This window comes from Tympanuchus pallidicinctus, unplaced genomic scaffold (genome assembly GCF_026119805.1).
Source record: "Tympanuchus pallidicinctus isolate F22 unplaced genomic scaffold, pur_lepc_1.0 scaffold14, whole genome shotgun sequence".
Taxonomy (NCBI): domain Eukaryota; kingdom Metazoa; phylum Chordata; class Aves; order Galliformes; family Phasianidae; genus Tympanuchus; species Tympanuchus pallidicinctus.
In genome coordinates, this window is record NW_026294659.1 from 17,189,711 (window position 1) to 17,213,722 (window position 24,012).

A 24,012-nucleotide genomic window follows, 5' to 3' on the forward strand; every position below is an offset into this window, starting at 1 on the left:
TGAAAATCTCTTCACGTGCCCATTACAAAAATCACGTTGAGAAAGAGCAGTCTGTATCTGTGGGGTGAGCCCTTACTTTAGCGTGCAGACTATTCTGTTTCCTGAAAGATGTGTGTGTCCTGGATGTAAACTAACAAGCAGATGCTTGCGAGCCACGATGTTATAAAAGCGGAAGAACCATGTTTAATTTCCAGCTTTGCACACTGAACATGCTTTCTAGAAACAGGACTTCCTGTCACAAAAAGCAGGCTCATCTCTGATGTCTGTGTTCATGGGCTTGATCCAAAAACCCTGTGATGTCAATGAGAGTCTTTCTGAGGCTCTCAGCACGTGTTGGCTTAGACTGTCTCGGGCATGGCTTACTTTCTACCATATGGATGAAGCTACTGACCAATTAGTCTAATATCCTGTCTCTAGTGATCAACACCTCATGCTCCACATGAAGGGGAAATGTTCTTCTCTGCTCTTTATGGTGTGACATATTTAAAATGGTTGTTTAAATGTAAATAATGTAACAACACAGCTTTTAAAAATACAGGGAAATGCATTGTAAAATGGTGGGGTTTTTAATGAATTTCAATCATAATCCTGTAGTTTTGTCTTGGGCTCCTGGAGCTTCAGAGAAATAGCTGAACTCCACTGTTGTCTTGTAGATGTCAGCTATACCCTTCAATTGAAACCAGAGCTATAATTCAGTAAGGGGCGTTTTATTCTTTTATACATGAAAAGATTAGCGTCATCATCTTGTTAATTGCTGGTGGATTTATGTATTTTTTTTTAAGTGGTGGGCTGTAATTTACATTTGTGCTTATTTTTTTGCATCTAGCAAAGCACTGTTAGCCTGAAAAACAATCTGCTTCTTCATGCTGGTGTCTCTTGAGAGCCAAGTGAAAAAAAAATGTTTTGAATATGTTGTGTTGGAGAAGACACGTGCTTGCTTTTACTTTAAGCAGACTCACATGTCCCTCTGTGCCCTCATGGATATGGTGCAGTGAGTCTCAGGCTCCAGCTGCATACTGCATGGTGATTGCACCGCATCCCTGGCTCACTTGATGTTCCTCACTGTGTTAGCCAGAGGATGGGCTAAGCCTTTCTGCACAGTGTCCCACGTACAGCTAAGAGATGTATCACAGCTAAGGAAGGCCAAGCTGTGGAAGAAGCTGTTATTTCAAGTTCTCCTTTTCCTTGATTTCTCAATGTTCCTGAACAAGAATCGCCATTACTCACACAGTGATGGTTCCCTGGGTACACAAGCCAGCTTTCTGTTATTCCCATCTTTATATAGGTTTTTGTATCTGATGCACCCAAACAACCAGTTTCTCAGCTCCTTAGCTTGAGGGATCACTCAGAGGTTTGGCTGTTCCAGCTAGGGTTGTCATATTTTGTGAGTTTTGGGTGTGGGAATTGAGTACAAAGGCATTCCAGGAAGCGCCTGGCCAAGTCTGCAGGGTAGGTCTGTCTGTCTGTCTAGCTTTGCCTTTTGCTACCGTTTGTACCTGCCATCTTCTACCACTCCCTTTTTCACAAGAGAGGAGCTAGCTGTCCTGATTCCACCTCTGGATGGGAAATCTGCTTAAACTTTGGCCTAAGCACAGCATCTCTGACTAAGCTTGCAGTAATTTCTACCAGAGTTTCCTTATTTGGATAATGCTCCCCAAATATTTGGTCTCAGTGAAAGCAAATAGCTTTCCCTTCTGAAGGAGTTGCTTTGGTCCGTTTTTCAAATATCTGAGCAGTTAACACTGCTCTAATTGAAAGGATCACTTCAATTCACTTTTTTTCTTGTGCTTTGCTCACACCTTCAGATGTTGTGTATCTTTAAGGAAGTGTAGGTTTTAAACACCGTGACCTATCTGCAAGCCTTTGTCTGGCCTTGTAAAAGTTATGAATTGGTTCAGGATGCCTAGAGTGCTTGCACAGGAAGGAGCAAAGAAAAAGACCAAACTTTTTGTAAGCAGCAGTCAAGTTTTTGAAATGTCAGGCTTTCATAGAATCATGGAATCTCAGAATGGTTTGGGTTGGAGGGGATCTTAGAGATCATCAGGCTCCAACCCGCCAGTGAGGCTGCTCCCCACCAGCTCAGCTGCCCAGGGCCCCATCCAACCTGGCCTTGGGCACCTTCAGGGATGGGGCACCACAGCTTCTCTAGGCAGCTGTGCCAGCACCTCACTGCCCTCTGAAGGCTTTGTGTGTTCAGCTTTGAAATCTCCTTAGAAAATAAAATGGAAAAAAAAAAAAAAAGAACGAACCCCAAACACTTTCATTGATGTTGAGGTTTTGCTCTGGGTTGAAAAAGCTGCTTTAAAACACCTCAACTTGAATGCCAAAAAACATGTGATGCCGTCCGTAATAATTTTTAATTCTTGACACTGGAAGAAATGAGTTAAATTGCAGTGAGAAGGAGGTAGCCTGGCAGCAGCAAGATTGTCCCTGTTGTGAGCACGCATTGTTATTACAGCCTTTGTCTCTTTTGTAAGGATATTTCACTGTTAGATTATGTAAGCAGCGGTGCGGTGGGATGCTGCAACCTTTGATTGTGAAACCATGTGGCACTGACAGGTGGCGGCTCGCACAGGGGAGTCCGGTGTGAGGAGAAGGACTCAAGCCATGTCCAGATCTGCCAGCAAACGGAGAAGCAGGTTTTCTTCTCTCTGGGGGCTGGATACTACCTCGAAGAAAAAACAAGGGAGGCCAAGCATTAATCAGGTAAGCGTATGGGGGTTTGTGACACAAGCGGTTTCAAGCTGACCTGTTATCATGCAGAATGTAGCCTGTGCAAAAAGTCACACCAAGCACTTACACATCCAACTTAAAACTTGTCTGCTTAATTTTTCACGGTATGTAGCTGTCACATTCCATATCCTCTTCAAAAATCAGTGACTAATTACAGATAAGTGTACCTCAGCATCCTGAAGTGCAATTTGGAGTTCATACCCTTCTTTGCGGATTAGGTTACATTACTATTGCTGCATTTTTGCTGCTTCTGCTTTTTGCTAGAGATAGTTCCCCAGAACTCAACAGTGAGGCAACAATATGAAAGAAAGACAGTTTTGGTAACAAAATTTAAAAAAGGAAAAAATATGGAAACTTTAATTTCCTTAAATTAAAAGTATGGGTTTGTAAAATATTTTAAATGTGGCTAAGTTTGGGGAAAACTTTCTGAAGTAACAAGATTTGTATTTAGGAGAGTCAGTCACTTTGAATTTTTAAAAAGCAAAAGCTGAAACCTTTCACTCCTCAGATGTTTCTAGAAAATGTGGTAGGAAGGTACTTCCCTGTTGTTCTTTCCAAACATCTCTAGTTACAGCTTTCAATTTTTGAGAGCCATACCTCATCTAATTGCAGGAAATGAAGGCTTTTCTCCTCTTTCTTTCACTTTTGGAGGTGGGGGAAAGGCTTGGAACACATTTTGTTCCGTGCACTGTGATTACTTCTTCCTTCTTTCAACGCAGCAGTGGGCGTTTGTTTTGTTGAGCAGGGGATTAATGCTGGAAAATTATTTAGCTTTCTTTTTAGTAAGACATTAGATGTTCACCTAGTATGTAGTGCCTGAGCAAGAGCTCTGGGTTTTGCTGAGAAGCACCAGATGCTCTGTGAGTACATTCTCAATTCTTCACGCTGGTGCTGAGGCATCCATGTTATTTTGTACTTGTTTTCCCCACATCAAGCACAATCTCTTATCCTTAGCTACGATCCTGCCTGTGCTATCTCCTCAATGCTGTGTTTTTCCTGAGCTCAGCCTTCTTTTTCTTTTGATGGGAATAAATGCATTCTTCATGCTTCCTCCCCATCCCCATCCCCATCCTCACTCCCATAACTCCTCCATTACTCCCAGGCATGGAGAGGGATTTTGTTCCAAGTTAAAGAACAGTCGCGCTGGAGAAAGTCAAGCAACGAAGTTTTGAGAAAGCGTGGGAAACTCCAAATGTAATGTCTGAATGTATTTCTCCTGCTCATATGTAGCAGCATGCAGCTATTTGCAGAGTTGAAGCAGTGAGCTCTAAATTCTTAAAGTGGAGTGATTGGTCCTGCTTCATTTTAGGCGCAGTATACTTAACAGTCAAACCCAGCAACTCGATCATAAACCTGTGGTGATGCATAGCTATGAAACTTTAGATTTCCAGTTTTAAGCTCAAGTTTCAGTTGCAGTAACAACCTTGTTTTTCCCCTCCGCAGTTGTCAGGTAAGAGCTGTGCACAGGGCAGACTGTTTTTTGCAGGTGTGTTTGGTCTGGTGCCTGTCTAGTACAGTGTGATGCAGCCACCCAACTGAGCACAAAAGGAGGTAAAAGGTGTCTAGCTCTGCAGTGTAAGCTAGTGACAGAGCACTAAACAGAGCTGACATCTGATCTTTCAGCGTGGTGTCCAGTCACCAGCTTGTCTGGTGCTCCCCATCCTTTCTAACAAGCTGATATTTTCATTTTCTGTGTTTTTGAGATGAATGTTTTTATTTTTCAGTTTGATTTCTATGTTGAGTATTAGATAACACTGTTCATTGCCAACTTTTGCAGCAGATCAATCTTGTCAGGCCCTAGTTTGTCCTGCACAGGGAGCAGATGTACACTTGTGTTTTAAAACAGAGTTGCTCTGTTCCTCAGGTGTTTGGTGAAGGAGTCGATTCGGTAAAGAAATCTCTCGAAGGAATCTTTGACGATACAGTCCCGGACGGCAAGGTAAAAAACACCAGCTCTCCAGCTGCCTCCTTCCCATTCACAGCTTAAATGCAGCATTGGCTTTGGGATGCAAGGCGACACAAAGCCCCTGGGATAGGAGCAGAGAGCAGCCTCTGCATGCTACAGCATAGGCTGGTGGCTGCTCTACAATCGGTCTGAACTGATTGCTTGTCATCAAAACTGTTTGCAGTACATGGCATCCTGAGCTCAGAGGAGGCGCCAGGCCCAGAAGGGTATCAGCACTGCACACCAGGGAGGTGCCTGTCCGCAGGAGGAGCAGTCATTGCTGGGTCTGGGAAATGGCTCCTTGTGGTGTTGGCCATGTGGGGTTTTCATAATTTAGGGCTACTGCAGCTATGAAGCACAGTGTTTCTCTGTTTCGTTTTCACGTGCTTCTGCAAGCTTTTGCATTTGCAGAGACAATTACAACTGCTTTCTTTTTCCCCAGAGAAAGCCAGCTATAAAGCAGCATTAAGACAGTGCTAAGGGGCACATTCTTCATGTAGTGAATATGTATTTAGCTGCGTGAGCCCACTTGAAGCAAATGGGAATTTTGCAGCCCCATCACTTGGTGGAGATTTATAGCTTATAGTCTAACTTGGACGTACAATAGACAGGAAATTCAAAATAAGTGCTAAGATTTGCTACTTTGGCATTTCTGGATGTAACATTTCAGTTTTATTGGCCTTGGATTGGTTTATTTTTGGATTGGGAGATGAAGTGCATTCAAGTTTTAATTTTAGAACTCTTTTTTATCACTCGGTTTTTTTGTTGCATTCCTAGCATTCTCAATAGCCATAGGCTGAAATCCCAGGATACACACATTGCACCAGTTTAGCTGTGTGGGTGGCTTGGAGAGGCACACTTTACATTGCTCAGGTAGAACGGCAAAGTTTTCCAGTCCAGGCAAGCCTGTGTTTATGAATAAAATGTCTTTACTATAAGAGGTTTTTTTTGTACAGTATGTAATGTTTTTTACACTGTGAAGAAGATCTCATTGGGCTCCTCTAGTCATAATGGATTTTGTCTGCTTAGAGGGAAAAAGAAGTGGCACTGAGCAGCGTCCATCAGCACAATCCTGACTGTGATATTTGGGTTCATGAGTACTTTACGCCGTCTTGGTTCTGCCTGCCGAACAACCAGCCCGCTCTGACAGTCATCCGCCCCGGGGACACCTCTCGAGATGTGCTGGAGATGATTTGCAAGGTAAAGGCTGCCAGTGTGCCCTGGAGCAGGGCAAATGTCTGCAGCTATGAGCCCTTTCATTTCAGCCTTTTCAGATGAACCTCGTAGTGTTTTTTTCCTATGCCGGTGCTCAGGCGGCACTGTGAGTGATCAGCTGTAAGTTAGATGAAAAATGTGAATTACACTGAATTGTGCAGGAAAATCATGCTAACGAAACTGTAAGAAAAGTTCTTACAGCTGGAATTAAACTTGTCATGAGAAGGTGGGTTGATTTTTGCCTTTTACACTCTTGCCCCTGTGCATGAGTCTCTGAAGTACCTTCACACCCTCTCATGCCTCTCACCTGCCACCTACCTGCTCTCCCTCCACTGGAGGCCAAGCTGGGTGCGGGATCCTTCTCTCTCTCCTGGCCTTGTTCTCCAGCCTGCTTCCTTTCTCTGCATCCAGTCTCCAAGCTTTCCCATCACCTGTTCCCTCCATTGCCAGATGGAAGATCCCACCCATTCTCACATGTCTGGTTGCCCTGTTTCCAGGTGCTGTTCCTCCTTCCTTCCCCCTGCCTCTTACTCCCTTCTGACTGGCGTGGGAGAGCAAACAGCAGTGCCAGGAGTAGGAACCAGTGTTTGCTGCCTGCATTGCAGAGACAAACTTGCCTCACGTAGGTGGTGGGAGGGAAGGGAGAGGAAAGCTTTCATCTGCAGAAAAACCACCTGGATTTCTTTGCCAGATGAAATATCAGAGCCATTTGGGCATTAAAAACAGTTGCATCTCAGCAGAGAAGTTAAAAGCTTTGACAAATTAAATACAAGCTTTCAGTTCTGGCATCCGCATAATGTATGTTTTCCACTAACCAGCTGACTGCAATCTAGACCCAACTCATGTCACGTGCTGCTTTGAAAAATGAGTCCTCTTTTGTACAACAACAGCAGCAAAAGAAAAGAAAACATTTATTGCTATCAGGAGCTTAACTTTGGGGACTTTCAGAACACGTTGTATGTGCTTCCAAAGAGAAGAATGGTGAGAGAAAGGCGTTTGTTTGGAATGATGATACAGTGTGCTCATCCCTCTGCCAGGTGCACTGTTAAAGGTGGCTACAGCTTGTGAAAGCTCCTCATTGTATTTGGGAAAAATTGACATTTTTGGGGAGAGACATGATAGGGAAGCTGGATGACACATTATTAGTAATGACTTTTATTTTCCTTTCGGTAAGAGTGATTAACTCAGTGGACCACATTCTTAGCTGGAGTAAACTGGTGTAGCTCCATTGGTTTCAGTGTTGTCCTGCTGAGGATGTGGTTTCTCACTGTGTTTTTTATTCTAGTGGGTGGTGCTGTATAAGGAAATGGGGAGGTGGGTGAGTGTTTGTTTTCTTGAAGAACTGCTTCTTATCTGTTTCTTTCCTTTCTGTCAGAGTTTTCAGCCTGGAAAACACTGATGGATGCCTTCTTTTCTATCATGTTTAATAATCAATCTCTTTCTTCTATCTCTTGCATTCAGCTCATTTTTTCCCTTTTAATATCTGATCCACATCATTTCACATCAGTTTGCCATCTGCCATCTGAGAACCAGTCAAGTTCTGGTATAGTAAACATTTCAAGATCTACATTTCATGTAAGCCTCTTCATGTTTGTAGATGCAGATAAGTCTATCTGTGCTATTAAACTGAGCTTGATTATTCTATCAGCGAACATTAAGTGCACTCAAGTCATTGTAGAAAATGTGTTCTTATACTAACATTGCTGCTTGTTATTATACAGCGAGTTAGGTTTTGGATGCTGCTGACACTTTTATGATTCAAGATTGGTGGGAGTTGAGTCTAAAGCACATTTTAAAGTGGTTTCTCAAAGATTTCTCCTAAGATTTAACTAATAGCATTGCTTGGAAGGCAGGAAAAGTCAGTGTACATGATTAAATTGTTTCATATGGATAATAGCTATTGGTGTGAACGTGTATATATATGTATTACTAAAATTTGCGTAATGATATGTCTTAAAATTGAGTAGAAATGCACACGGTACATATGGATGTAGGCAGAAGCAGTATGGAGAGAATAACACCAAAACTGAGCATAGAAGACTACATGGCATTTAGTCTTTTGACTGAAGTACATAAAAAGTGAGATGCAAAAAACCTTCTATTTTCTCACCATTTATGTTTTTGAAAGGGACAAGAAGCATATTTTCTTTAGGTCTTTGGATCTATGCTCCAATTCTCTAAGAATTAAGTCTGTTGCTCTGTAGGCTTGCTTTGATTTTTAGCTGGTGTTTTCCAGCCAGAATGATTTGGGCCACACAAGTGTGAAGCTAGAGTAATACGATGGCCTCACCAGCATGTTTCCATGATGCTGTAACTTCAGTCCTAATTCAGTCTCTCACACCAAGCTGAAAAAATACAACCTTTCTTGGATGTCCTGGTCCTTTGCTAAGGCAGAAGACGTGGAGGGGAAGAACATGTCTCCTCTCAGGCTGAGTGGTCCCCTGGAAGTGCTGTCCACTCTTTTAGTAGAGGGGTGCCAAAATGGATGAATAGTTCAGGTTGGGTGCTGACCCAACTGCACCCCTCAGAGCTTTTTGAATTGGTTCCCACCCTAGACTGTAAGTTCTTCTTCAAGAGCACATCAGTTAACCTGGTCAGGTTGGGCTTTAAATTGGATTAGCTGCTTAATTTAGTCCAGATATAGCCAGAGTTATTAGGAGAGAAATAAATAAACCCCAAGATGCTTATTTGCTCTGCTGAAAGTGTTTTGGGTGGTCTTGAAAGGATATTAGTCATACTAAAGCTGCACTGTTTCTGCTCCCACATCCCCACATATGGATGCACAGCTAGGCCAGCAACAGAAAAAACGTGGTTTTAGAGCATGGCTTTCAGGGCAGACTGCCTGTTTCCACTTCAAGACGATCTTTCCTTTCGCTTCAGTAGACAATTGTGCCTCTATCTCAAAGAGTTTAACTAATGTAAAATTCTGATGTGTACAAGGCATTGCTGCAGTATATGTATTTTAATTAACTAAATGTTATGGCTCATGTGCTGCACCGCCACAGCCTTAATGGTGATGACTTGCATTTCCTGATGCCGGGGGGGATTGCACTGCAGTGGATGAATGGCATCCACCACAGCTGATGGTGCTTCTTGGATGAATTGAATGCCTTATGTTTTATCCAGTGACCTCTTTGGGCAGTGCCTTTCTCTGGAATGGCTCAGAGCCTCAGTGTGGCATTTGTCATCTTGTGTTGGCTTCCTCCTGCTCTCTCAAATGGCCTGCATAATCTTCTCGCAAGCAAATCTCCCTTCAGAGACCAATGGGTGTGAGTCCAGAGGCACCATCAACTCTTCCTGCTCCTGTAACAAAGCCAGCAGCAGCCCTTTTATGGACCGCTGGGAATAGAAGATCAAGCCACCCGCTTGTAGGAAAGGCTCCTCTGTTTAGATGGTGTCAGGTGAGGGGGTTGAGGAGCAGTGTGAGGCAGGAAGATGTGAGTGCAGCCTGTGGCCTTTCTGCTCCAAAGCGCCTCGAAGCCCTGGGCTGGGTTCATCCCTCTGCAGCGGATTGTAATTCCTGCCAGCCTTCTGACGAGCTCATCAGACACCAAGGAGTGTCTGCTGCAATGAGCAGGTGGTTGGAGGTGGAAGTAGCAAAAATACACAGCACTGCGTAGGGGGCTCTTGCCAAACCCTGGGCTTTATTAAATCACACGTAATTATACAGCCTCAATCTGACCAACCTAGCATTTGCTGGGTGACTCTCACTTGGCCATTCCTGAAGCTGTATGAAATGGAGAAGACATATGAGATCTTATGCACAGGAGACCACAGAAGATACAGTTCAGTGCAAGAGCAGACTCTCAGGTTGCCCTGTTAGATGGTTGGACAAGGTGATTTTAGTGGACTTTTCCAACCTTAATGATTCTATGATTATAGTTAGTTTTTCTGCTAGTATGGTTTTTCCATGTAGCACTTTTTCCCCATTAACCACTTTAAATGGCTCAAGCTTTTCACAGGCTTTCAGAGAGCCTTATCACAGGCTTTTTGCTCCACTTTTCATTTGTGCTATCTGCGTTTTTATGTCTCCTCTTGTTTTTGTTTAATTTGTGTGCATGGTGCTCTTCATTTTGTGTCTAGGGGTAGCATGCTAATGTGGCCATACACTAATCTGGCACTCCTATGTGTCATTTCTGAACAGCTACAACCAATTCTGCTTCCCTTGAGTTTCTGAGGTGTTTGTATGGATGTGTGTAGAGGAGGAAAACTAGGAAAAAAAAAACTAGGAAAAATGGTTAGTAAACAACGAGCAAAGGTTGTAAAATGTGTATCAAAAAAGAAAAAAGAGTGTGAGGCTCTCCTTTATTCAGTTCTTTTGTTTTGTCTTTTCATCGATTTCAAGTTGCTTATTTAATTAAGCAGGTATTTGCAACAGAGTTGACTCCATTTCAGATGTTTTATGTAAGGACGACGTGTTTTTGAATTGGACATATCTGAACGCAGCAATACAGCAATAGATCTGTCTTTTATTTTTGCACTGGGTGCTATTTTGTTTCATTGACTAATCCAGACCTTTAAAAACATTCCCTGTTCTCTGAATACTTGCGGAAGGGTTTGCTAGATCAAGGCACAATCTTCTCCACAGGTCACTTGGTGTACATTACTCACAATCTGTACTGTGTCATCAGTCAGCTGAATCTCAGTATATCATTATCTTGGCTTGAGGTGGATAAGTGAACCTTTAAAAAATAGCAGTCTGACACACAACCAGTAGGAAATAATGACATTGTTCCATAAATTTTCAGATGAGCCACTATTTTTTGTGCAACTGGGAAATTTTGGTAATTTGCTGATAAAAGATGAAAAGGTAGACTTATAAAAGCTTAGAATAATGGGATGTCTAAAGTGAGTGAGGTGAATTTACCTCCTGTATTTCTGAATCACTTCTGGGTTTTTCACTAGCTTTAGTCAACAGTTTATGAACTTTGAAAGCAACTTCTGAATGACGTTCTTTGTGTTTATCATCATTCCAAATGTGTTTTGATTACACACTGCATTAACCTCTGCTTAAATTGAACTTATTAATCGTGCTGAGAAAAGGTCATTAACATCTCCCAGACCAAATGCTATATCCTCAGCTAATTATGACTAACTCATTAAAACGGTGTGACCTGTTTCCACTAGGATGTAGTCCAGTATAGAACTCTCAGCTTCTTTCACCCTTTTTAAGCCAACCTATTTTGAATTCAGAGGATGCATGTGTATATATATTTATACACCATACGTACTTGCTAAATTATGAAGATGCTAAAAAACAAACCAACTAACCAACCAAAAAAATCCAAAGCAAAGACTTTCCTGTCACATTTTTCTGTTAGCAGAACATTTGTTTTCCTTCCTGCAATTTTAAATGCACTTTCTATACGTGGGTATGCTCCATGTCCTTGCTTTAATAGTTTTTGCTTATTTCTGCAATAGAACAGAATGGAGCAGAACTGCAAAATAAACAGAATTGAAGAGTCTGGTCAGAGTAATAGCACTGCCCTTAAACTCTTACTTCTGGGGAAGAGGGGAAGGTTCAGATTCTTGTTCAAATTAGGAGAACATGGGTCTCTTATGACAGATGATGCTGGAGGAACTTTTTTCTCTCTGTGAATGTCATGCGATTTTCTGATTAGAGATAATGTGAGCCATTGCCCTTGTCTTACAAAGCCTCTTCTCCATTTCTTGCAGACACACCAGCTGGATCACTCTGCTCACTACCTGCGTCTTAAATTCCTGATTGAAAACCAGATGCAGTTTTATGTACCAAAGCAAGAGGAGGATATCTACGAACTGGTAATGCTACCTCCTGAACAAAATTAGATGACACTGTGTAGGACACTGTTAATTAGTGTTCATTTGGTATTTGTAATATGCAGTTATGCTTTTTAACTTGCAATTATGGAGCTGTGCAGGCCATTGCAATTGCTCTGCAGTAAGGTAATCCCTCCAAACATTTCATCTTGAGGAAAGAGTTGTGTTCTGCGTACTTTTATGCACTTGTGGGTCTGTGTGGAAGAGAGAAGGAACAGCTACTGGTAATGGGGTGAAGGTCACGGCAATGCACATTTAACCTTAATTTCTCTCAAGGCTGCTTTTTCCTCTCATTTGTATTTTCCTTGTTTGTTTTAAAGACGTCCTGTTAAAACCTCAGTGCTTCTTGTTCAGATGACTTTGATTTTTTTAAGAGAGAGAGTGAGGGTGCAAGTTGTTTTTGTTGCTTTGGTCTTTGGTGGTTTTCATGTTTTTGTATGGGAAGGTAAATGTTGAGGTTAAAAAGCTGTGTGAGAATATACATTCCTAATTGCTTCATTTGGAAGTCTTCGTATCATGAATCTCAAAAGCAGACTTCAAAGGAATTCTGAAATCAGAGATTAAAAAAACAGACCAAACAGAATTAGTGTCATGCTTTGGCTCTGTGATTTTACGCATGCATGCTGTAAAGCTTTTCAAAGTCCTTTTTATTGGTGGCTGTTTTATTTATAAAAAGTAAAACTTTGCTGGTTATGAATGCCTTTATTCATTTACTAAAGAACTTCTGCGGTTTGCCATTATCACAGTTAAAAAAAAACAACAGAGAAAGTATTAAAAGCGGGAAGTGAAACGTAGCTGTGAAAGATTAAGACTCAGAGGAGGCAGATTTTGACTTTGACTTTTTTATGTTAAGGGGATATAGGGTTGACAGAGTCATCAGTTATTGTTTATTCTGAGGAAAGCTGAAATTAAACTCTACGGTCATTAGCACTATGAGTGTGCTGAAAGATTACAGTATAGATAGGATCGTACCTAATGTAGTATTGTTAAAGGTCTGTGCACTTGTGCGTGGTTTCATGAGAAAATATGAGTTACTTTTATTCAGGTGTTAAATGAGATGATTCTCTTGCACTGTGATAAAAGTAATGGCTCTATTTCTGTGGTCGCCCAAACAGTGTTTATAACAGGCGAGTGCTGATGTCATCTTGCCAGAGCTATCTTCCCTCTACCAAAATGCTTTTAAAATACATTACTGTGGGAAAGGTAATTTCTTAGGATGATAATCCTTTTTCTTGAAGAATATAACAAATGATTTAAGTAAGAAGCTGAGATTAAGCAACCATATTCCATTCCTTTCCAAAACATTCATGGTGATGCTTTGTTTTCGAACACAGCCTTTCAAAAATTCATGCACTTCATTTATTGTGTGTTATAAGAGTTACTAAGGGCTAGGGGACAGCTATTTAGCATTAGGTGCTACACCAGGCAGTTTAAGCACCTTCTATTGTAAATGAAGTGTTGGAATGTTTGGGCTGGAGCTTGATGTGCCAGACTTCTTACACTGGGTAGGATATTGACAGTGCTTTCAGATGGGAGGAGGCTGGAGGCCCCTCTTAAATGGATGGGGTGGATGATGGCAGGATGGGGTGAGGCTGGTGGCATTGGGAAAGGATGCTGTGAGAGGACCGAAGTGTTAGAGGAAAAAATGCAAGCAGGTGAAGGGCTTGAGGAAATGAAGGTAATGATGAATGTCCCCAGGCTGCCATGAGAAGCACCAGGGGCAGCAAAGAGATTGAAGTGGATGGAGGGGGCAGCACTGCCCTTGAATGCTAAATTCTCCTTGGGATGGCTGAAGAGTTCAATCGATTTTTGTTCTGAAAACAATACACTTTTCACTTGTTTTCTGCCTTCTCCTCTTTTTAAAATGTTTACTAAAATCTGGTTGAGATTTTGTGAATGTCATTTGACTCATTTTCAAGTGTTGAATAATATGTTCCTATCTTTGAAAACTGCATCTTAAAAGTACTGCTAGCATGGCATCCTCATTGAATTTTACATTTATCTTGCTGTAACAACCACTTAAATGGGTATTCAGCTGTTCCATTATGCCTAATATTTGCATTAAACAGATGAGTAAGTGTTGGTAGAAGCAGGAGAGAAACCTTTCCTAATGACTTACTTTACTTTTTTAAGGGAATGGATTAAATGCTTCAGTCCAAACACTCATGTCACTTAATTTCAAAACGTCACTTAATTATCGTGGTTGGCTTTTTACAGTCTTAACCACATTGACAGAATTAATATTTGCCTGTGAGCTCTTTCTTCTGTGGATCCAATTTTTTCCAAAGGTGGTTTTTCCAAAGGTGGAAGGATGGCTTGTTACTGAACTATGTGTGCTATGGAAAAAGCAGCTTCAAACTTGTGCTGAGACCACAGCTGTCAGTATGGCTTTGGGAATGTTAGGGCTGACTCCCAGAGATTTGAGTTCAGAGACTATCTGGAAAAATGGAATTTCCCTACTTAGGTTGTTGTGACAGGCCCCAGTACCACCTCATTTGTTAGGAGCTGAGCGGCAGGGCTGGGATACAAGAGTAAGTAGCACAAAGCAAAAGATTTAAAAGCGTAATTCCTGTTGCTGGCAGTGTAAGCAGAGTACAGGACTGCAGCTGGGGGGCTGCTCAGCTCCTGAAAGGCAGAGTGACTCACACAGAGTGTGCTTGGATGCTGCCCAGAGGTGTGAATTGGTGCTGCTCTCCCAGGAAGGATGTTAATGATGATTTCAAAGGCTTGGATAGAAATAAACATTAACGTGTGAAAGGTGAGAAAGGAACTGCATTTAAAATCCAATCATCTTCTAACAATTGAGAAATGTTTTTAAGAAGGAAAATTCCTACTTAGAATTTTAGTGCTATAAAATAATTGAAGTCCTGCAGTGTCTTAATGTAAATAATATACATGCTTAACATTAAAGGATATCTTCCCATTAAATACAGAAGGAGGAATGGAAGTTCTTTTTCTCGTGCACTCAAAATTGTATTGATGGAGTGAAATAAATGTATTATTACTTCCATGTTGGCAGTAGCAAAGTACTACTTACTCCTCTTTAGTTTCTAACAGTCAAGCATAGCAACGAAACTAATGGTTTGTCCATGTGGGAAAAAATCTGCCTGATAAGTAATGACCACAGTCTGTTTCTCCCTCCTCCTGAAAATAAGACTGGTCAATATGACTACAGTTAATGTGTTCTCCCACAGTAACTTATTTCTGTGTATCTTTTTTCTGCTCAGCTCTACAAAGAAATAGAGATCTGTCAGAAAATTACGCAGCATATTCAGATAGAGAAGTCTGACGCGTCCTCTGATATTTATGGTAAGTTTTGTTTCCTTTTGTTTTTATCTTCCTACGGAGTCAGTTCTAGTGTGTGCTTGCCATTGATTGACACACCTGAGAGGCCAGCTGAGCAAAATAAGGAGAGCACATCTGATTCCTGTGCCATCTACAGAGAGCTCACTCCCCTGCCCTAAAGCAGTGTTGTTTTATGTGTGGCACACTGAACACGTTTCTTTGCTGGTGCTCAAGCCATAGGATATGGAGCTCTTTGATGAGAGCTACGGTGGCATTTGGAACGAATGTTTTCTTTTTTTTTGTGGTTTCTCAAAGCACCACATACAGAGGTTGTGAGACTGAGCGCTGGCGGGAAGCAGCATTCTTTGCTGATTGTCACATTTACAAGAATGCCTGCATTGCGGTGTTCACAGGGACCCTGTCATGGAGCTGGGGTTTGAGAAAGGGCTACCAACAGACTGACAGTGGGCTCTCCCCCTCCTCAGCCCTGCCTCTCCCAGAGCCCCTGGCTATGACGGGACAGAGCCAGGAGCTGTGGGTGGGAGGCCCCTCCAACTCTGTGGCTGGGCAGCTGGCTTAGGAGAGACTCCTTGGCCCCTTTCCCTGGCTGCTGTAGTTCTACAAGGTGGGTTCTCATCTTGCCCCGGTGTTCCCAGGCTGGGAGAGCCTGGCCCTGGTGCACACCGGGTTCTCCAAGAGCGTCTGTGAACTTCTGGAGCTGGAATCCAACCTGTTGTATAGATCTGGGTGGAAGTGGAGGAAGTCCTCCCTGTGTAATTTCAGCAAAATTCCCAATCTTTATGTGGGGGCAGTCATATTATCTCTTCAGTATTTGAAGTTGCAGACCTCCAGGCTGGCAAGCTTGCCCTTTGGTCTAGCAATTACAGTTTGGTAGTGTTTTTAAACATTATTTGAGCAACCTACCCTGCGGGAAGTCAATCTGCATCTTTTTACTGTTTGTCTAAATATTGTGTGTTAATGACTAGAATAATTCCAAATCCCCGAACTGCTTATTATGCAACTGCCGGCCTTCTGAATATTGAGCTTTGCTACAAAGCAATGGTGCTGACTGTGGTTTGAATGCTGACGGCTTGAGAAAGAAATATGAACTAGCACAGCAATGGCCCTAGGTTAAATAATTACACTGTGGCTGAAAGCACTGCAAGAACTAGGGGTATTGTGGCATTTCCCATTTCTCTTTTCCCTTTTCCCTTTCTGTTTTCTGTGATAGACGGGAAAGACAATGAAACACACTGTCATGTCCTGTGAAAGGGAATCGGCTGCATGAGACACGGGATGTATCTGGTCAGCAGCTCTGACCCTGCAAAGAGCAAATGCTCAGTGCACCCCCAAAAAAAGCTGACTTTGCTTTCATTGAAAGAAAATGGCAAACCTGCATTGACTTTGGATGGTTGCAGGATTTCTGTAGTCTGCATGTGTCTCAGAAACAGTGCTATATGGTCACTCAGTGACAAGTGTGTACCGAAATACTTGCATGCAGGGGAACAGAGGAGGATAAAATAGCTGTGTTGGTCCTGTCTTGGTGCTGGGGTAGGCTGTAATTCATTCTGCAATCCTTTCCAGTGCTGTATTCTCTGTATGGAATTAGTGTTGCCTATACACAGTTCTACATATCAAAAGTAAATTAAAAGCACTTTCATGAGCTATGGCAATACAAAGATCAGAGCTTTATAGTTGCAGCATAGATTCTTTTTAACAGGATTGCTTAAGATTTCTTTCTATTGCTTTTGTTTTGAAAGAAGTCTACATCAATAAGATGGCTGTAATGTCTCCAATCATCTCTGCTTAGGTCTTTCTATGAGAAGGCTTACATCTCATGCTGGCTCTTAGGCAGCCAGGCAATGCAAGAAGCTCAGCCCCTGTTCACCAAGTACTGAACTGCAGCTGAACATCTATGGTGCTGAGGGATTTCTCATTCTCTTGATTGTTTTCTGTGCAGCTTTGTTCAACCTGTCTCATACTTCTTGCAAATTTTTAGAACAAGTGTCCAAATCCCCTGTGCTTTGATTCCTCCAGAATTCATGAAAATGAGAAGAAAATAAATGAGATTATGAAAATGGTGTCATTACCTGTTGCTGTTCCTAGTATTCCAGCTATATCAACAGTAATGTTTGTAAATCACCTTGAATTTTCAAGATACTTCACAAGCAGCTGTTACTTAATCCTGACAGTGCGGACTTAGAGCTGTTATCTCCACTTAACAGACATAGCATCAAAGGTGGGGTGATGAAATGCTTCACGAAAGGTGCAATTAGACTGGCCAATCCAGCTCACTAGCCTAGCAGAAAGGTAAAAGAATAAGTGAACAGCTGTATGCTGGCTTTACAAGCTGTTTACAGCCAGGTGAGAGATCCTGGTGCCAGCAAGGTGGCAGAGCTGCTTCTGCAGACATTAGCAGGCTCTTGGAGCAGCTTTGCTCCCGTGTCTGAGCAAACTTGAGTTGAAGTGACACCAAGAGGACGGAGCACAGCATTTCAGGGAAGACTCATCTTGGGGGCACTTTGGAGTGTTCCTGATTGCTTATGTGTTTGTAATAAGTGACATTTCTGAAGTATCTGGCCATTGCCTTCATGACATCTGCCAACTGGTTGCTGTTGCTGTGCTGTCTTGGCATATCCATACTTGCCTCTTTCACTAGTACCAGCCTCTTCATACAAGGCTGTGTGGGCAGAAATCAGAGAGCATTCCCACTAAAAGCCCACTGCTTCCAGCGCATGTGTGCATCAGGAGCATCCCTAAACTGATCCTTTTTTAGTGACTGTCCGTCCCAGGTTTTCTTCTGTGGAAGCAGGTTTGTTCTGGTATTGTGTTGTTTTGGCGTGACTATGTGTGCTATTCAGTGCTGACTTTTGTTCTCCTGTCATCAAAACTTTTCAGTGAAGAAAAGGCTCTGTCGGGGTCAGCGCTCATCTCTTAACACCTGTGTTTCAGGGTCCATGCACAGTTTGATAATAATCTTTTTGGCAGTGATGCCAGCTTATGCAATCACTGTCACTTCCACCCACTCCTGCCTCCTGCAGTGCTAGTACAGGTGTTTGTATGGAGCACCTGGAAAGTCAGTCCAGACAAAAGCTGCACATTTGTACCACGTCTGTAAACAAACTAGACATACATACATACACAAGCATATATGTGTGTGTTCCCTGCTCTGCTTTTCTGCCTGGCTGCGAAAGCACTGGCAGCAGCACTGCAGAGGGACAGGAGTGCTCCTCCAAATTGTTTACCAAATCCAGCTACTGGATCTGCTGCTACTGTGGCAAAAGAGCTCTGTTTATCCATACCTGGAGTATGGTCACACACCCTGTCTGTGGAGGGGTTAAGTAGACTTGTGAGATGGTCATTCTGAGGCTGCTGGTTGCCCATCTCTTATCTCTGAAAGCTGATGACAGTATACATAATGGCTCCTTACGTACATTCTGCCAGTAATCATTGCCCTGGCTGAATTAAAATGCAACTATATAACCTCACAGCCCTGACAGTTTGGATGGGGAAGCTGCTTTCTCATGGAAAAGAGGGGAGCTGGAGACAGGCTGGATATCATCTCCCAGTTAGCTACAACAAGAATGTGAGATGCATTTCAGCTTTGTTTTAACTGTGTGGTAGTTGGAGTGAAGGCAGTATAGCAAAGCAGCGTTTCAGTTGCAAAATAGTGATTGTTTTAATAGCTGATCATTTGTGCTGACTCAAACAGCAGTCTTGGGTATGCACCACCGTGCCTGTGGTTTAGGTTTTCCAGGTACGCTTTGCAGTGATGACAATTAATAGCTACTATTTTTTTTTACATCTGCTCTTTTGTTTAGTTAAGAGTTTCTCTCTGCCAAAGCAAGCGTATTGAGTGAGCTTCGCAAAGTTTGTTTTATTCAGGCTGAGGAACTCAGTAAGCCACGAAAGGCCATATGCTGGTAGCTTCCAGGCTGACACATTCTTCCCCCTCCTTTTCTTTTTAAATGATATATAGAAAAAATGACTTCTCATCCATAATCATCAGCTTGAAGGGAGTCTTAAAGTCAGAATGGGCTCCCAGCACATCTGCTTCCTCTTGGCTGGTGGCTCCATGTCAAACAAGCACCTCCCCCCCTAGAGATCTGCAAATGTTTTTCTAGTTGGAAGAAGATAGAACAAATGGTTGCCTATACCCATTTAGGGAGCAGTGAAGTTTCAGAAGGACAAATGTTCAGCTTTAGATAACTCAACAGTAAATAAGCAAGACCTGTTTAACTAAACACACTGTATTTACTTTACACATTATTATCTTACACAACATCAAACACAAATGGCAAGAAAATCACCAAAACCAAATGTAACAGTACCAAATGCACTGTTAAAATTAAGACTTTGTCAGTACTTCCATTTTAAGGTTGTTCAGTAGGTCTCCAGGGCAGCTATAAAATGTGTGCTGAAACTTGGCAAGTTACACAGATCGTGCCAGGAGAAACTGAGAAAAGAATGGAGGAGAGGGAAAGGCAATGTTTCTACAAACTTCAAAAAGCAGAAGTAGACTGTAGCAGACATTGTTGTACCCTGTATGAGTTAAGGAATGGTGTGTCAGCCATACTGTCAGCTTCCTGGCTTTTGTTGGTTTGGTTCGCAAGCCACAGCACTGTACAGCTTTTGTCTGCAAACAGCAAACTTCTTGAAATGACCTTTGAGAAGGGAATTTGAAGTATGTTCCAACATTTTGCAGCTGTGGTATACTTAAATAAAACTGTAAATGATTTATGTAAAAACTTAGAAATTCAGTTTTTTTCTTAAAGATGCTTTTTCACTTTTCAGCATTCGTAAAGGTTTAAGGAAAGGAAGAAAGGAAAAGTTTGTGACTACTTTGTCAAGAACAGGCATAGCACTGCTTTCCCTTTAGTGCATGTTGTTGTGAGGAAACAGTGGAGTTGCTTGGTGCTTTCTAACCATGTGACTGGGTATCTCCTTAGGTTTCTCTTTGTCCTCTGTGGAAGAAGAAGGGATTCGTCGTCTGTATGTGAATGGTGTCAAAGAGACAGGCCTAGCTTTCAAGAAAGGTAAAAGACATTTTTAATTTACATTTACATGTTTGTTTGTCTTGCTGTTTGTCCTGGTGTAGACCTGAGATTGTTGGGATGGGAATTCTATAAACGCACCAAACTCAGGATCCCAGTCCAGAAGAGATCATACTCTTTTGTCAAGAACTTGAGGAACCAGGTGCTTGGTTGTTCTGCCTTTGGGATCAGCTGTGCTGTGTAGTCATCCTCTTTTAATTTTGAGTTACTATATATGTAGGATGGTTCCTTGCAGCTGGAAAGAAGACCAGGAGCCAGAAGTCAGTCACTGTGAAATGAACAGATATGGTAGATGCAATCCTGTTATCCCCTGTGGCTGGAGCTGTTGCCTGTATTTTTGTGCCCAGCTTCTTTAGAAAGCATAAAAGCAATGGAAACCTGCAGACAGAACTATGCTGTCAGGCTCATCCCAGCACAGAGTAGGAACCATAGAATTGCCTGAATTGGAAGGGACCTTTAAAGGCTATCTGATCCAATCCTCCGGCAACGAACAGGGATGCCTACAGCTCCATCAAATCTCACAGCCCTGTCCAGCCTGACCTTGAGTGTCTCCAGGGACAGGGCATCCACCACCTTTCTGGACAGCCTATGCCAGTGCCTCCTGACCATGGTTCCGCCATACCTTACCCAAGCTGAAATCAACCCTGACACCACCATGCCCTTGCTGCTTTTTCCTGTTCATTGCTCTCTCCAGTGTGCTGGCAGTGCTGCTCCTACAGTCACAGGAGGGGCTTGTTGGGGAGACAGGCAAATTTTAAAGAGTGATACAGGGAACAAGAAGAGTAGGAAGATTCTCACCTCATCGTAGCCCGTTAGAACCCTGAGTCCTCGAAAACACCTTCAGAGTTTTCTTGCAGAGTGGTTCTGCGGTAATTCAGAGCTTACTCAGCTGCTTGCATTTGCTGAAAGCAATGGGAGTTGTTCTCTCCCAAACTGGAGCTGTCTGCTTCAGCTCACTGTCTTGCTAGAAAACTGCTGAGGCAGAAGCATTTGACTGGTTTTCTGACCCACTAGCAAATATATTTGGCTTGCATTGCAGTGAAGGAAGTGGCAAAAGTGGCAGAGGGAAAGGACTGAAGCTGAGAGTGACTGGGGGGGGGTGGTTTTGGCTGCAGGGAGCCTGGAGTTTTGTTCAGTTGTAGGCTTCTAACTTCACCTGAAAAAAACCACCTGGGGGGTTCTGGAGGCTTCTGCATGTCAGTAAAGCTTGAGAAGACCATTTTTCTCTGTCCTGTCCCTCTTCACTCCACCTCAGCCCCACACAGCGGGTGGTAATTCTCTGTTGGATGGGATGGAGATTCTACCAACAGCCCTGAGTAAGAGCTTGAGATCAGCTCTCTGCCAGCCTGCACTAGGGAAGTAAACCTCTGTGGGCTTCCTATGGAGAACAAAGAGAAAATGAGGAGGAGGCTGGGGGTACAGCAACAGGGCTTTCTTGTTTTGCCTTCAGGAAGTGTTTGGATGGCAATTTAAATGTATACATGGATACACACTGCCTCCTGCAGGGCTGAAGTGCTAAAACATGCTTTCAGTGATACATTGCTTTTCATAATAGATATAAAAAGCCACTTCTGCATTGACAGTATTTGGCAGGATATTATGAGAAGATACGCATAGTTAGCAGAGAGGAAAGCTCTCTCTTCCTCCCATTATCTACATTTATGCTTGCATTTGACTGCACTTCCTATAATAAATGTAACGAGAAGAGTTACAGTATTTCCTTTTCAATCTTTTTTCTAAATGGAAAACTCTTAAATTTTATTTTCTCTTAATTCTTTTTATGATTATTTTTCCTGTTGGTATGCATGAACGTGGCCATTTTTGGAATTTGAGATACTTGATAGTATGGAGCTACGTGTCTTCCTTCATCCCAAATGATTCAAAGCAAGAATTACAAGGAGTAAATGAAGCCCCAGATGTGATGTTTATGGTTACAGACATATTAATGCACTACTATTATGAGATAGCATCACTAAGTAGAATAAATGAAATAATGCAAAATGCTTGACTTGCTTTGTTTTGTCCTCATTTCAAATACGATTTTATGGTCCATTTACTTTGAAGCTATTTTATCTATTTCATCTTATTCTTTCTGAAACTGTGTTCTGTGCTACAGTTTCTGGGCACAATTACATGCATTTAAGAGGGATCTCAATTTTCCTACAGAAGGCTGAAGCCCTTTAGCCTTCTCCCTTCCACCATGTTTCTTTCTCCAATGAGGACAGGTAATCTTTCCAGGAGGATGGTTGCAACTTGCAGTTCAGTCTCTTGAGTCGAGTTGGACCTCTCATTGTGGCTTAAGGGTGGACATGGAATCTGCAAGGGCAGGTCTGATAGCATAGGTCACTGGCTCTTTTGACCCAGTAAATTTCAGCTTTCCAGCCTGTAAGTACAAGAATGGTGGCTTGGATGCCACAATGGTCCCTTTTGTTGCCATGGCAGAATACACTTTTCTGTCTTCTCCGGGCAAATGCTGGTAGAGGACTGCTGCCATCACCCTCAGTGATGAGTGCAGTCCTGAAGACTGACCTAAAAGCTGACTGATGCTGGAATTTGTTTGGCCAGCCCACTGTTGTCATTTTCAGGCAGGCCAAGGGGAAGGTCAGGCCTCCTGCTGGACCCAAGAGGGCTGCAAGTTGTGTGTCACATTTCTTCATCACCCTGAAGCCAGTGGGAGTCAGCTGCTTCCTCTGCAGATCCCCTTTTCCCTTGGGTGCTGGGGCTATTAATAGCTCCTGAAATTAAATTGAAAAGAATGTGGCTAACTTACCAGATGCTAAAATTTGCCTTTGTGGAAGATCTGTATGTTGAGATGTTATTCAGATAGGGACAGAGAGGATGCTGTCTGAAATCCCACACAGGTTGAGTGCAAAATGTTATCTTTCCTCTTAGGCGCATCAGTAGGTGATCACTTTGTATGAAAGCATGCACTTGTACAGAAAATTAAAAGCAAAAATCAACTCTGTCCAGCAGCACAGCTGGTGTAGCAGTTCTGGGAGATTAGCTGTGCTGCTCGTTGAGAACCCCTGTTCCCCTGAGCAGAGGGACAGACCTAACTCACATCGCTTCACCTGGCCCAGTCCTTCCTCTGTCCTGTGTGCAGAGCCTCAAAGTCTGCCTCTGTCCTTAGGCATGCACCTATGTATGAGGAATATGTTTAGTACAATGGCTTGATGCATAGCAGCTGTCCCCTTGCAGAGTAATGTGAAGAAAGACGGGAAATGTTCCTTTTGGTACCTTGTGAGGAACTTCATGGGCATTACATGCTTATAGATGCTGGAATACCAGCCTAACAACAGATCTGTGTAAAGTCCATCCAATTTCAATCTGATTTGCAATCATACACGTTTATTTAATGTCTAGACATAGCACTGTCTACTGTCTGGCACTGTATAAATACTGAGCTGAGCTCCTTGATGTCTGTGAGTAGTGTCACTGTGCAAGTCTTACCTGTTCGTTTTTATGTTTCAGGCCTGAAAGCTGGTGATGAAATTGTGGAGATTAACAAGAAAGCTGCTGAAGATCTGGACTCAGCTTTGCTGAAAGACGTCCTCATTCAGCCTTCCCTGTGTCTTACTGTGCGTACCTATCCTGAGATAGAGGAAGGGCAAAAATTAATGCAGCCACCACCACGTCGCTTGGAAAACCCGTCTGACTTGAGTGACAGCACACTGGTGTTTTCTGGAAGCAACCAAGGTATTGGATTCAATGTAGGAGTTACCAGGAGGAGGATTGGTGTTTCCAGTATGCTGTTGCAGTCCCATTGATCGCTATCTGTAACTTCTGTGATGAAAGTGAGAAGAATTACAGTCTGAGTGCACTGGGTAGATAATAAATGAGATCTGGAAGCTATAAGGTATAATCTGCATTAGCAATGAAGGATGACTGTGTACACAGTTAGACTGTGAAATAAGTAATCCCTGCATGCGGGTCCCATCATCTACCTGTGCTTCCAGCATGTCACACACCTACCTGACTGCT

General features: G+C 42.6%; 1 protein-coding gene across 8 annotated transcripts in view; it reads left to right on the forward strand.

Annotated features, from left to right (window-relative positions):
- TIAM1 (TIAM Rac1 associated GEF 1) overlaps window positions 1-24,012 on the forward strand; it is a 173,273-nt gene that overhangs the window by 115,053 nt on the left and 34,208 nt on the right. For all 8 annotated transcript variants that reach the window (XM_052674049.1, XM_052674052.1, XM_052674051.1 and 5 more), the window contains 7 exons: window positions 2,560-2,706; window positions 4,598-4,672; window positions 5,708-5,878; window positions 11,570-11,674; window positions 14,920-15,001; window positions 19,927-20,013; window positions 23,503-23,727. In XM_052674049.1, the coding sequence (XP_052530009.1) occupies window positions 2,560-2,706; window positions 4,598-4,672; window positions 5,708-5,878; window positions 11,570-11,674; window positions 14,920-15,001; window positions 19,927-20,013; window positions 23,503-23,727 (892 nt within the window). The remainder of the gene's footprint in view (window positions 1-2,559; window positions 2,707-4,597; window positions 4,673-5,707; window positions 5,879-11,569; window positions 11,675-14,919; window positions 15,002-19,926; window positions 20,014-23,502; window positions 23,728-24,012) is intronic.